General features: G+C 44.9%; 1 protein-coding gene across 1 annotated transcript in view; it reads right to left on the minus strand.

Moving 5' to 3' along the window:
• TRAPPC9 (trafficking protein particle complex subunit 9) overlaps positions 1-14,954 on the minus strand; it is a 2,294,541-nt gene that overhangs the window by 1,154,201 nt on the left and 1,125,386 nt on the right. Inside the window, exon 18 of the mRNA XM_069220801.1 lies at positions 2,935-3,077. Within this exon, the coding sequence (XP_069076902.1) occupies positions 2,935-3,077 (143 nt within the window). The remainder of the gene's footprint in view (positions 1-2,934; positions 3,078-14,954) is intronic.

Consider the following 14,954-nt stretch of genomic DNA (forward strand, 5'->3'; position numbering starts at 1 on the left):
GTCTGGTGTTATACAACCACCCTCCTACTGCGCACCATAAAAACGGTCTTTGATTAAGGGTGTGGAATTCATATTGCCCGGCACTCGTGAGATTTATTCCTGTTGTGGACAAGAAGATTTAATATCTATTTTGTTCCACGGACAACTAGACAGTGTAAGACCTGTCTGCACTTTGGAGCGCACAGTCAATCGTGAAGGTAAAAATAAATCCCAAAAACATGAGAGAAACTTGGAGTCCCCTGATAGGCTGTAAGCTCATGACTAGGCTATAGCCTGTAATTGGCTGAGGGAGAGTCTTGAGCGGAACCCCAAGTAAAAATATTTCTCCCAGTTAGGGGAAACCGTCTAGGGGTGATGCTATTGGTTGCTGGAAATAGTGACCAGCCTGTACTTGCCTTTTCCCAAGGACGAGACACGTGCTGGTCCAAGTCCCCTGAGAAAAGAATTGAGAGAATGAAAAAGGCAAAGCAGGTCTCTACGCAACACCCCGGTAAGATCCTGGAGGACAGGGACTGAAGGGGGCCCCACATTCCAGCCCCTCATGTCCTGACCTCGGGTCCGTAGGCAGTGCTTAATTTCAGGTGGGCCCCCAGCGGCACTTAATTGTGGGGGCTAATAAATATAGGCGGCAGCACCGTTTCCCAAACATTCAAGTGACTGTGGGTGGTCTAAGGGAAAGCTCAGTCGAGGGTGCTGTCTCCCAGTCTGCATTATGCCATGTGTGCAAAAGTACCAAAAAAATAAAATCAACAGAGACTCAGGATCTCATGGAGCCCCAAATAGCTTTGTTACAATAGAGTTCTCCAGGAGATGTGCAGGAGCGCGGCGCATCTGGCAGTGGAATCCTGGTAGGCTTTGGTTTTCCAGGATTCCTGCCGGCCTCCAAGCATGTGCTGTATTTGCATCGATATAGTTCTTGTTAGCTGTATGTGGACTGAGAAATCACAAGTTCTATCCCACTCCCTTGTCCTTGGGTCCCTCAGATGCATAAGATGATCTGTGGAAAAGCTGAGATTTCAGTGTTGCATCCGGACCTGAGGATCTTCGAACCACACATCCAAAGGAGCTGAGAGCTCTCCAGGGAGGAGACACTGACCACCCCTGACGTGGAAGTGTTGAAATATGTGACGAGAGAGTGCGATGCGAATAAAGGGGAGCTTTGGAAAAACTATTCTCCCTCTGAGAGCAACATTCCCTCTGACTCGGCTGCATGGGCTTCTAAGACGTGGGGCCACTGCAAAGGAGGGAAAAGGGTGAAGCTGTTTGTGGTCACAGGCCTCACACTTCCAAAGAGACCCGCTCTGCAGAATGGATATCACTAGGTTCCAGATCCGAGTTCCCTCACTCAAAGGCAAAATGGGATACCTCCCTTGCCTGACTAATAAACCTTGTGAGCAGTGCTGAGTGTGGACAGGAATGGGGGGGGGGGGCACAAAGCAAGGCCCATAAGACTATAGTGAAGAAGAGAATCCACAGAGGTGGATATAAGCCCTCTTGTCCTGCTGGGCTGGCGTCTCCATCATGGCACGAGTCAAACCTTGCCCAGTGGCATCCTCCTGGCCTGCCACCTGAAGTCAGCTCAGGACATGCACCCCAAAACGTGACCAGTGAGTGTGTGCGACAGTGTGTGAAAGACAGAAAGGCTCGAGGACAAGAGAGTGTGCAAAAGAGTGTGTGTCTGAAAAAGGGACCATGTCGGAGAAAATTCTAGAGACTACATGAGACAGAGGGAAACGGCTTGAGGAAGAGAGGGTCAGAGAGTGTGCGTTTGTGTGAGACGGAGCAGTGTTCACAGCGTCAGCTCTCGGGCCTGCTGTGTCTCAGTCACTCAGGTCGCCGGAGCCATTGAAGTGTGTGTGCGAGGGTGGCAACGTCCCACACACTGCAGGGGTGTCCTACTACTGGGGCTTCGGTCCCACTGCTTGCTCGAGGCCCTATGGGGCGACCAGTGTCCTACACTTTGGATCCCATCCGCTTGTCAACCTCACATAAGACAAGCAAGTCTCACTCTTTCGCCCTCTCTGAGATGTAAAAGTGCCTGCAGGGGGCTGGCACGATCCAGACCACAGCCGCCATCATTTGGGAGCTGGATTTGCTGATGATAGGCCTGCTGGAGGTATGTGCTTGCTGCATAAATTGTACAATGAGTGGGTGTGTAGTGTCTGTGTGAATGCTTACAGGTTTACATGTCTGTAAGATATGTGTCTCTAATCAGAGTCGCAGAAGGATGATTGTGTGTGTGTGCACAGTGTTTTGTCTGTGGGCTTGGGACGGCGGGGGTGTAACTGTCTACACTGGGTGTGGTTCGGTTGACACTGTGGGTGTGTATCTGTGGAAGGGATCTGTGCACCTGTGCTGGGGGTGTTGTGAATCTGTGCCAAGGTTTTCTTCAGGGTGTCTCTCTGTGCCAAGGAGGCGGAGTGTGAGTGTGTGTTTGTTTATAAGGTTTTTCTTTTTTTTTTTGATTGAGTGAGGTAGGTTACATCCCCCGGGAGGGAAGATAAAGGTAAGAGATTAAAGGGGGAGAACTAATTGGGAGGAAGTAGAAACAAAGAAACTAGAAATTAAAAAGCTATGTTTATTGTTTAATTTCTGTATGTTTGGGGACATCACATTTCACATTTTTCTTAAGTATTATTGGAAAGCATTGATACTGTTTATCAGTTTTAATAAACCAACATAAACATATTAACGTTTCTGTAACGGCCCCTACGACTGATGCAGGGAGTCGATGGGACAAGTATTTTTTTTTACAGGAAATGTATATCTCTATAGCATTTAGTCCCTTGGACAAGTAGATTTAAAAAAAAATCCACACACAATGCAAAATTAAAATATTTTAAGTTTTGAAAAACAAAAAAAACAGTGTATGCTCCCAGAAGCAATGTTGTTAGTCAGGTGTGGGTTCTAAACAGACGTCACTGAAGAGCTTACCTTGTTGCAGGGAGGGTACCGACACGTGTAAAGAACACTGATGGTTCCACTTCCACATGAAGTCCCAAAGACAGGTTCCTGTAGTAGCCTTCAGCATGCCCTGGCCCACCGGAGTACTTGAAATTTAAAATGGCTTCCAGTGTCTATAACAAAACAAAGATCAGGTAAATTGGTATAACCTCAAGTTTAATATGAGTTTGCTTATAACACAATTTGTCTCCATTGTTTTAAAGGATTTTATGGTCTGCATTGTGATTAATTTTATTGCATTAAGATAAGTGGCCATGATAAACAGATTTATAAAAAAAGAGAGCCGTGGTCATGACTTTACATTCTAATGTACTGTACTCTACACAATGTGCAACCACTTGGATCTCCTAAGCAAAAAATGTACAACGTTTTATCACAATCCAAGCAACTCATAAATGACAACTACTGCTGCAGTAGGACAGCCAACGGGAGAACTTCAGTGGCGTTAACAAAGCTGGTTACTAGGCACTAGGTGTTACTCAGACTGAGTAAGCCACTCATTGCTCCACACACACAGTAATAGTCACCAGAAAAGAAATCAGTGCAGCAAAGGCCATATATTTCATGACAAGCAATGATTTCCGAGTTCAGATATTCCATCAACCGGGGTTCTCTGAAATCTCCCTTGGAAACGTGTTTGAACCAGAAAGGTTGGAGGTCCTGAACACTTGGTTGCAGATTTACTCCTAGCGGACTTGCCCACAGGCCTCGTAAGGATTTGCACGCTCGCTGCTCGTAGTGCTACAGCATATCGGCCATCAGCCCATCTAAGCCATAGGCTTCCTGCCCTCCCCGCCTCCACAGTCCCGCTCCAACACTTTATAGATGTTGAGGAGGTCATTCAAAAATAGAAATGTCCATTTTCTGTTGTGTGTGAATGTCACTCCAAAGGGTCTGGACTATCTCAGGCCCTCACTGAATATCTAATGAGCACACCAGTCCAGCTGCCAAGACTTCTATCAATGCGGAACAGCATCGACCCTCCATGTGCCAGGGAGCACAGGACAATCTACATTGACACAACTGTATCCCAAACACCAAGCTTTAACACACTTAAAAAAACAGAACAGGCACAGGTATAAAAGGTACAATAAAGTTGCTCACCATCATGCTCAGTTATATAAACAACTTGTGAAATACGAAACCTGGAAAGCACTTTATTTTGGGCCATCTGGGTAGACAGCAAAACTTCACGAGTTTAATATTTGGCATTTTCCTCCACAGTGCCAGACAGTAACATAAACAGTTAGGCTTTTAACGAATCACAAATGTGCTAAGAAATGTTATATGTAGAACATAGTGTGCTTTCGAAAGCCCCTTCTGTCATTCAACTATGGGAAGAACAGGGACCTTTCACTTCAGTTCCTCAACAGGAAGAAAGTCCTAGATATGTCATATCTTTACAGACTAGTAAACTTCTTTGACTTAAAATCACATAACCCTGCTTTGCTGATGCTAAAGGCAAGCACCTATACTCACATGTGGAAGACTATTTTTTTTTTATATTGTGTAGTTTTAGAGACTGCTCATTCATTACTACTGGCATTTCAAAGCTAACCCAGAGACAAGCAGGTAGGTACTGTAAAGTTAAGGAAAAGAACAGATTTGATTAACTATACATGAACCACTTTTGTAAAATGCTAGCTGTGTGCCCAGGTCCTGCACAGTGAACATCAGGTCGTGGCAACCAGAATGGAAAATGCTCTATCACCTGGTCCAACTTTCTGGCTTCTATGTACCATGAACAGCAGATCGAAGCAAGACTCTGTGGGTGCATGCAAGCTCACACTGCTCTAGCAATACAAAAGGATGATGGACGGAGTGCTGAAACATTTCAAAGACTCACCCCCAGTCACCGATCTGGGTTTAATCCATCGTTGTTTTGCTCACACAGCCATCCCAGCTAGGATCCAGCCATTTGCAAATCAGTCTTGACCATGTTCCCCGAGGGGACAGTCCAGCCCGAACTGCCAGGCCAGGTCCTCCCTGGACCGGAAACAAGCATCCTGGGACCGGTTTCAGGGTATCACCCTTCATCAGCCAGGCTAGCTTGAATCCAGTGGCACAGTGAGCAAGGGACCCATGTCTGGGCATACCCTTCCCTTCCCACTTAGGGCAACTTTCGCAACACAAAAGGATGATGGACGGCGTACTGAAACTTTTCAAACACTCACCCTCAATCACAGATCTGGGTTTAATCCCTCACTCTTTTGCTCGCCATGCCACCCCAGCGTGGACCCAGCCATATGCAAATCAGCTCATATTGCTCAACATCCACTGTAAGAACAGTGGGCCTACTGCTATGAAATGCTTTGTGATGGAACCAGAAGGCCTTATGCTGTATCCTCCACTCAAAGAGCACCAATTAAAGCGCACACTGTGCTGCCTACATCCAGCATGCCACATTATCAAGGTGCTGTGGTCAGTTCCACAGCAACTTCAGAAGGGTGGGACAAAGACACATGTAGGTACCAAGGCGGGCACAAGTTAATGAGGAGAGGTCCACAACCTGAAAATATTTATGAAGAACGCCTTCTTAAGGTTCTCAGATAAATATTGTAGTAGATTCCATTTAATGGGATTCTGTTCACACAAAGACATGAAAAATATGTTAGTGATAACCACTGTTTTCTGATGGTGTAAGACTTCATACTTTGCAAGACAAATCCTCACAAGCTGTAATCACAGTTTGCTGGAAGTAATAACGTTCATCTGTGCCTATTATTAGCAAATATATGAGAAGGTGTGAAAGAAGCAATAAGTTGACCTCGACCTGATAGCAAGTATTCAATTTTAAAATGATACAAATGCAAATGACACGCCTTAGTAATGAGAAGAATTACACACTTTCAAAGAATGACCACACGTTCTATTTCCATCCACTCATTAACGAAAAAGCCATATACCTGCATTTAACTAGTACTTAAAGAGCTGATTCCTGAATTTTTAAAAAGCTGATGTATTAGGCACCACTTTGAATGATGGATGGGGAACTAAATGAAATGTATTACTCGACTGTAAATCTATGCAATTAAACCTACTGAATGGTGGGTACTAATGCACTGTCAAACATTTCCCTTGCTGGCAGAGGAATTAGCCAATAAAAGGAATTGAGAAAACGTCCATTAAGGAACACTGTGTTTCATCTCCAGACTAAGAACCAATTAACAGCTGGTATATAATGATATATAGCAAACTGGAACGTTTGAAAAAAAAAAACACTTATAAGAGAATGTGCCTTAGTTGGTTGGAAATGTTTTAAACCATTGCATTTCTTACTTTCTGCACAGCAGGCCTATCACAAATGTCCATGTTCTATGAATTCTATAATGGCTTCCTCTCGTTATTCACGGTCACCGTGAAACAAAATCAGTTCACCACCTGGAAAAATAGATGCACCTTGATGGTCTCAAGTTCTGAATTGTGAGGCACAAGGGATAACTGAAATGGCGCGTGGTAATGGATTCAAAGTGGAACTACTTCTCATGGCTGCAGAGTTACACTGTTTGGAATTCACAGCGCGTTTCCATCTTAGCACTGGCCACCCGTGCCAGCAGCTTCCAAGCACATTCCTGGAAAGGTTGGGGGGTTATCGATTCCCATGAGAAAATACGGAGATGAAGACGTTCACATTAAGTATTTTTCTGGTAAAAAAAACCGGTTTGAACGAACTCCACCCAATTTTGGTGGGTGGTCACCGTCCCTTCTAACCCTAGAAAGGGATTTACTCCTGCTCCTGACCTTGGCAGGAGTAAACCCAGTGCTTAATTTGTGGTGGTGGTTTCCGGTGCTGGGCACCGGTACTTATTTTTGAGGGCCGCACTTATTTTTCTGCCTCAAGCGTTTACTGTGAGCAAAAGACAAATATGGGAAAGATGGAGGAAGAGACAAACGAAAAAGCACCACAAAGGGAGAAAGCAGAAAGCTGCAAGAGTGAGCTGAAGCAGTAGGAAGTGGCTGTAAATGTATTAAAGAGGCCCGAATTGGCTTCAGGATTACGCTACCTCAGTATTCCGTGCTCGCACATTCGATTGCAGCAGCCGTGTGTTTCAGAGAAGAGCTTTGGGCACCAGCACGTTTTTATTTACAAATTAAGCACTGAGTAAATCATCAAATATTTCCTATGTGGAAAAAGGCTGCAAAATGTATAATGAGAACCTACAAACATTCAGGGTTTTCCGACCTTGGCACGCCCAGAGCACATGATTTACCCAGACAAAAACATAAAGAGTGTAAATCCTTTTGTAAGTGCTAAATCAACTTTTGTGAATTCGAAAAGTAGTTTTGCATTTGTAACAAAAAGCCTCTAGTATGGGCAAATTAGATTCACAGAGGTTCAAAAGTATCTACTGAGGGGTGTGGGTCAAGTGCGTGGTAAGTGGTTTAGGTGTCTGACAACATTTCTATAGGTAGATTATTTATACATGGCAGATATTCTGACAGTAAACATTTTCGAGTTTATATTTTTATATGCTAATATACTACTTAGATACGTATTTCTCTAGAGGCTCGAAGTGACAGACTTGAGTAGCAGCACTAAATTTACTCAGTACAAGTGTACTGCAGCAGGAGATTTTCTAACCAATCACAATCTGAGAAATCCAGGATAGGAATTAAGACTAAAATGGTATGTATTAGAAACTGGGTGTTAGAAATTGGGTCTTTGGTTGACAGTCAGGTTACCCCCTGTTCAAGCAAAGACCCTCACTTTAGTCAGGGTAAAAGAGAATCACCCTCAGCTAACCCCTGCTTACCCCTTTGGTTGCTTGGCAGAGCAGTAGGCTTAACTTCAGAGTGCTAGGTATAAAGTATTTGTACCAACACACACAGTAACTTAATCAAAACACTACAAAATGACAACACAGGTTTAGAAAAATAGGAAATATTAATTTAAAAAAACAAGACCAAAATGACAAAAATCCACAATACGCAAGTCAAGTTATCAATTAAAAAGCAAAAAGAGTCTTTATGTAGTTTAAAATACACACTAACACTGTTAGCGTGAAAATGTACCTTGGGTGCATCAAAAATAACCCCGCACGGGTGAGTATGCGTCAAAAAGGGCTTGTGATGCGTCGATTTCACTCACTCACGAGACCTTGCATCGTTTCTCCCTTGTTGGGTCGGGGTGCGTCGTTTCTTCTCTCTGCAGGAGAGCGATGCGTTGATCCGGTCAGCACTCAGGTCCGGGCAGGCCTTGCATTGTTTCTACATGCCCAGCGGTGTTTGCGTCGGAAATCCAGCCTCACAACGGTCCGAAAACCACACAGCGCGGGTTGCGATCTCCCAGCCTCCATCAGTGATGCTGCGTGTTGTTTCTCCAGCTCTGTGCGCCGATTCTTCGGTCGCATTTCCAGCGAGCGTCGATTTTAAGCCGCAGAGCCGGCAGCGCATCGTTTCTTCAGCCGCAGATCGGAGTCGCGTCGATCTTTTCCCCGCACGGTGCTCTGTGCATGGATTTCCTCCTCTTAGGCTGCCAGCTTCTACTTTCAGGGTCACAGGAACTGGATTGGCACCACAGGGCTGAGTAAGAGTCTCTCCAGAGACTCCAGGTGCTGGCAGAGAGAAGTCTTTGCTGTCCCTGAGACTTCAAACAGCAGGAGGCAAGCTCTAAATCAAGCCCTTGGAGATCTTCACGAGATGGAAGGCACACAAAGTCCAGTCTTTGCCCTCTTACTCTGGCAGAAGCAGCAACTGCAGGATAGCTCCACAAAGCACAGTCACAGGCAGGGCAGCTCTTCTTCCTCAGCTCATCAGCTCTTCTCCAGGCAGAGGTTCCTCTTATTTCCAGAAGTGTTCTAAAGTCTGTGGTTTTGGGTGCCCTTCTTATACCCAATTTCTCATTTGAAGTAGGCCTACTTCAAAGTAAAGTCTCTTTTGAATGTGAAATTCTGCCTTTCAAAAGCCAGGCCCCAGACACTCACCAGGGGGTCGGAGACTGCATTGTGTGAGGGCAGGCACAGCCCTTTCAGGTGTGAGTGACCACTCCTCCCCTCCCTCCTAGCATAGATGGGTCATCAGGATATGCAGGCTACACCCCAGCTCCCTTTGTGTCACTGTCTAGTGTGAGGTGCAACCAGCCCAACTGTCAAACTGACCCAGACAGGGAATCCACAAACAGGCAGAGTCACAGAAATGGTATAAGCAAGAACATGCCCACTTTCTAAAAGTGGCATTTTCAAAAACACAGTCTTAAAATCAACTTTACTAAAAGATGTATTTTTAAATTGTGAGCTGAGACCCCAAACTCCACATGTCCATTCGCTCCCACAGGCAGTGCTTTAAATGGAAAAACAGAAGTGCAGGTACTCTGTGATAGAGTACCTGCTTGTTTCTGAGAAGTGCCGGTACTCTCCAATTAAAAGTATTACGTTTATCTTGAGATACGCCGGTACTCCCCCTCTCAAAATAAAAAAGTGCCGGTACTCAGTACCGGAGAGTACCGGCCCATTTAAAGCACTGCCCACAGGGAATCTACACTTTAATCAGATTTAAAGGTAGCCCCTATGTTAACCTATGAGAGGGACAGGGCTTCCAACAGTGAAAAACGAATTTAGCAATATTTCACTGTCAGGACATTTAAAACACATTACTATATGTCTTACCTTAAACATACCCTGCACCCTGCCCTTGGGGCTACCTAGGGCCTACCTTAGGGGTATCTGACATGTAAGAAAAGGGAAGGTTTAGGCCCGGCAAGTGGGTACACTTGCCAAGTCGAATTTACAGGTAAAACTGCACACACAGACACTGCAGTGGCAGGTCTGACACATGATTACAGAGCTACTTATGTGGGTGGCACAATCAGTGCTGCAGGCCAACTAATAGCATTTGATTTACAGGCCCTGGGCACATGTAGTGCACTTTACTAGGGACTTACTAGTAAATCAAATATGCCAATCATGGACAAGCCAATTACATACACATTTTGTAAAGGAGCACTTGTACTTTGGCATTGGTTGTCAGTGGTAAAGTGCCCAAAGTAACAAAAACAGCAAAATCAGGGTCCAGCACACATCAACAACCTGGGGAACAGAGGCAAAAAGTTAAGGGAGACCACGTCAAGGATGAAAAGTCTAACACTGGGTCTCTAGTTGGCAGAGGTATGCACCCTGTCCAAGTAGGGACCCCAATCCTAGTCAGGGTTAAGTCAGGGCCACACCCTAAATTAATCTGTGCTCACCCTCTGGTAGCTTGGTATACAGCAGTCATGCTTAACTTATGAGGCAATATGTGAAGTATTTGTGCAACACTTAATTATAGGGACACAGTGTCACAAAAAACTCCACACCAGTGTAAGAAAGTAAAGTATCTTTATCTGGATAAAATAGACTCAAAACAACAAAAATCCAATCAATATTTTTCCTGTGGTACTTAATTTAAGCAGGTATACAATTGTAGTGCATTAGAACACATGTGCTTCTCTTAGGGTTATTATAGTAATTCTAGTCCAAGTATGCCAGTATCTGTCAGGGGACCAGGAAGTGGGCAAATTGCAAGAAAGGCAAACAGCGTTTCAAAGGCCCTCTCAGCTGCCCATGACACACTAAACGGCAGCAAGAAGCACACAATCCCATAGTAGCTGAGCTGCTGCTGGAGCAGAAATAATGTTCATCTCCTGGGGCGAGGCAGGGCCCCCATTGCAATCTCTCTGAGATGAGAGGCAGCCCGACAGGCTGGTGGACTGAAGGCAGCCATGCCCAGCTGCCCGAGCTAAATGCAGTGTCCCCGCTGTCCTGAGCGCAGATTCAGGGGACACTCCATCCTGAAGGGGATGCCTGGTCAGCACACAAAGGCTTTTGGGTCACACACAGATTAGGTGATTACGATCAGTGTGGAGAACGGGTTGTTGTAGTTTGTACTTGGAAGTCAAACAGCAAACGCTAGAGTCTTTGTAGGGCATCGTATTTGACCTGGTGAAAACAAACTCCTTGATGGCCATGAGACTTTGACAACAGGGGCAAGCCAACAAGCCCTTGGAGTTCTTGGGTAGCACAGTGGTAGAGGACAATTTCAATCCCTCTCACTGCCAGAGGTAGCAGGCTGCATACCAACGCTGAAGAGCACGCTGCAGAATGGTAGTCCTTCCTGGCAGCACAGCTCCTCTTCTGAGTTAGTGAACTAACTTGGTGGGGTTTGGAGTCCAGTACTTATACATAATGTGTCTTTGAAGGGGTCAAGACTTCAAAAGAGGCCTCTGAAGATTACTAAGTGCATCCCCTTCCTTCCCTGGCTCCAAACACTTGACCGGGGTGGAGGGGGGGGAGGTAATTCAGGTGTAGGTGTCAGCTCTTCACTTCCATCTAGCACAGGTAGACTCATCAGCCTGGTGATGGGCCATCAGGATGCAAATGTCACACACAAGCTCCTTTTGTGTGTGTGAGTCTAGAGGGAATGCACAAGCCCACTGTCATCTACCACAGATGTGTATTCAGAGGTAGGTAGAGGCACAGAATGGTTAAGGTAAGAAAATGCCAACTTTCTAAAAGTGGCATTGTCAGACTTGCAATTTAAAATCCAGCTTCACCATAAGTTGTGATTTTAAATTGGGAGTCCAGAGACACCAAACTCCACATTTCTATTGCTTCCAAATTGAAAGTTACGCTTAAGGGGTGCCTCAAGGTATCCCAATGTTAACCTATAGGAGAGATAGGCCTTGCAGTAATGAAAAACAAATTTAGCACTTTTTCAATCCAACTTTCTAAATACACTGCACCCTGCCGTTGGGGCTAACCAGGGCCTACCATAGGGGTGGCCTACGTGTAATAAAAAGGAAGGTTTTGGGCCTGACAGGTGGTTGCACTTACCACAATGGCACACAGATGCTTCTACTGTGGCAGGCCTGAGATGTGTGGAAGGCTTCTGTAATAGGTGGCACAATTAATGCTGCAAGTCCACTGGTAGCATTTAATTTACAGGCCTAGGAGACACATAGTGCACTTTACTAGGGACTTATAATTAAATTAAGTATGCCAATTGTGGATAAGCCAAAGTCACCATGCCTTAGAGAACAATGCACTTTAGCAGAATCCTAAAACCAGCAAAAATGAAGTCAGAAAACCAGGAGGTCAAAAATTTAGGGGAAACCACGCCAAGGATGCCAGGTCTAACAGTTCTGATGGCTAAACTACAGCTTTTCAAGAACACTAGAGACAGAAATAGGAATGCCAGCTTATGTTATGCATATGCAACTCTCCTGGTCAGGTATGTCCATGCAAACACTGACTAATTACTGTAAGTACTGGCGCAAACAGACAGAAATGACAACAGTTCTCCTTGGCCACTGCCACGGAGGAGAGGGGGGCTGATACCCCTATTCTAGAAATCTATAGGAGGAAGTGTCTCCTCCTTCCCGGTTTATGGCTCGGGGGTCTGGGGATACAGGGGTAGTGCAAGGGCACAAGCGGAAGAGAATAGAGTCTGCTGACGGTTGCTGAGTGTTCCTCTGTCTAGCTCCCATTTCATAGCTCTCCAGGAGCTTGGCCTAGAATATGTTGAGGACCAAATTAACCTTGCTCCTCTGTTATTGTTGTGCTCCATTTGGCTAAACGAAGAGGCTTACATTAATCGTCTTATCTCGGATTGCCTCTCATGCCACCACAGTTCCAGAATTACTTGGATTAGGTGCATTAGGGAGCCCACCCTGGCCCTAGGTCGCCCTTATGGTTTTGATAACCCTAGAAGTATTACCAAGAGGGATACAGGGTGGCTGAAGGATTGCTTTCTTGCCTATAAAAAAGGACCGTTGAGAGAGGGAGGGGCTAATGAAACCATCTATTAGAGACTTTTGCCTCTTCCAAACAGTGGACACTGTGGCCACCTACCTGGTGTTTGTTCAGAACTGCTGGGAACAGGCGATACTAACACGATTTCGAACTGGCTCGATCAGATGGTTGCTGTGTTTTCCTCAGGGTCAATTTGCACATGCTGAGATTTTACGATGACCCTGTGATGAAACCTCTTGTTGTACTTTGGGTTTATTTTGTAAGTTTTATGCCCCCTTCACTAAACAGTATTTGATCCCATTGTTAAAGTAGCGTTGATTTTTCTCCAGCAGCTCGAGTATTACCTGGTATGTAAAGTGTTGTTTTTTTAAAATGCTGTACGACTGCAAAAATCAATGTTTTTTTAATATACCCAACTGGGATTCACTTATTTGAGCTCATTGCAGCTTTAATATGTCATTGGTGTTTTTACACTTGATGAATTGCTTGATAAACTTATTGCTTCTTTCTTTTTTTAAGGCTGGTGGCATTTTTATATTGAAAATTGATGGATCTTATTTAAAGCTTTTATTTGCATCCTTTGTTATTGTATATTGTATTTTATGGTGTGCTCTTTTATGATCCATTTTTATGTGATCGGATAAAGAAACTGAGAATTGGAACAACAGTTGTAAGTAGTCCCCCATGCAGTTCAAAGCAAGCGCTCTAGTGGAAGTGGAAGGAAACACCCAGCCAATCCCATTCGGTGTGACATGGAAGCCAAGATGTGATTGATAAAGTGTAACAGCAATGGCTGAAAGAGGCATGTTAATGACTGAAATGGCCAGGTGCAAAACCACTCTATGTATATTGAACTAGGTTAGGAATAGGCGAGTTTGAAAGGAGGGCTGTCAAAACCCAAATCAAAAATATCCTGAATTAATACAGAGCCGCAAGGAAAGCCAAAATACATTGACAACTAGTCTTTGCTTTAATGCAAAAACAAATATAAATTCTGCATCCTTTTAACCACACGTTTCAGGATTTTTTTTCAAGGTTTATGTACTGTGGACTAGAACCTAGCATTGACCTTTGAACCTTGCATGAAGATGCACACACAAATATGAAGAAACAACACAAGCACGGCTAACAAACTTTAAATATAGTCGTCAAAAAGACCAGTTCTATAGTGTGAGCCGTGCTCTTGTGGGCGATGGAACACTGCAATACAGAAGTGTCCGTAAGAGGTAGAACGGTAATACACCTGTGCTACCAAGGCTGTCAAGGACTGCCATTAATTGGACTGTGGTAGCAGAAAATCAGTAGCCATGAACATGGCCGGCTGGCTTTAGTGTTGGTGGCGCCCTGTGCGACAGTCTGTTTTTGGCATTCCCCAACTCATGACAACCTCCTCAGATCCCTCACTACCACCCGGCAAATGTGCCCCTCATCTCTCCATAGCCCCCTTTCACGCGTTGTTTTAAAGCGCTTGTAAAGCCTGGATTTTCTAATCCACTCAGCTATACACATAAGATATAGTTCTGTTTTTTGCAGCAGGCATATTAACCCTCTACACTACTTTATGGGAGGTCAGAACTGCCCCTAGACAAACCTCCATCTCTCTCTCTAGCAAGAACATTAATAACAAGAGGTATCTTGACATTTTAATTGCTTCCTGAAGGCTGGACGCACAAGAAACTTTTCAGTAGATGCTTTTAATTCGAAAGTTTCGTAAGTTATTGCTAAACACAGCGCCCCCTTGAGGTCAGCACCAGGTGCGGCCGCACCACTCTCACCGCCCTAAAGCCGGCCCTGGCCATGAAAAAAAGCCGGGTGAGGCGGCTGTAAGTCAATGGTAAATGACACGCTCAGGTGGATAGAGTCTGGGAACTGACTAGTAGGTTTATTATGTTAAGCCAAAGATGCAAAGGAGAGTAACGCGGAGTTGCCCGCTCTGAAGGGACCTTGTTTTAAGGCAGTTTCACTCTTGATATAGTCTGGATCGTAGCCGCTGCCCCATTGGTGTATACATGTAAGGTGCTTTGTCATTGCACATATAGGAACATGTGACACCACCAAAAGGATTTGTTTTTTTTTTTAATTGGCTTTCAAGCCAGTCAGAAGGGGGCGAGGGAAGAGGGCTCCGCACTGTTTCATAGCCCCATGCGTGTGCTTCGATCTCTAAGCAAGCCCTGTCTATGTTCTAATGGCGAGGAGATGGACAAGCCTGACATGAAAAGATGGTGCCAGGGGTTGGTTCTGCTAAGTTTTTTCTTTACTAGCCGG

The sequence above is a fragment of the Pleurodeles waltl genome, chromosome 2_2 (genome assembly GCF_031143425.1).
Source record: "Pleurodeles waltl isolate 20211129_DDA chromosome 2_2, aPleWal1.hap1.20221129, whole genome shotgun sequence".
NCBI lineage: Eukaryota > Metazoa > Chordata > Amphibia > Caudata > Salamandridae > Pleurodeles > Pleurodeles waltl.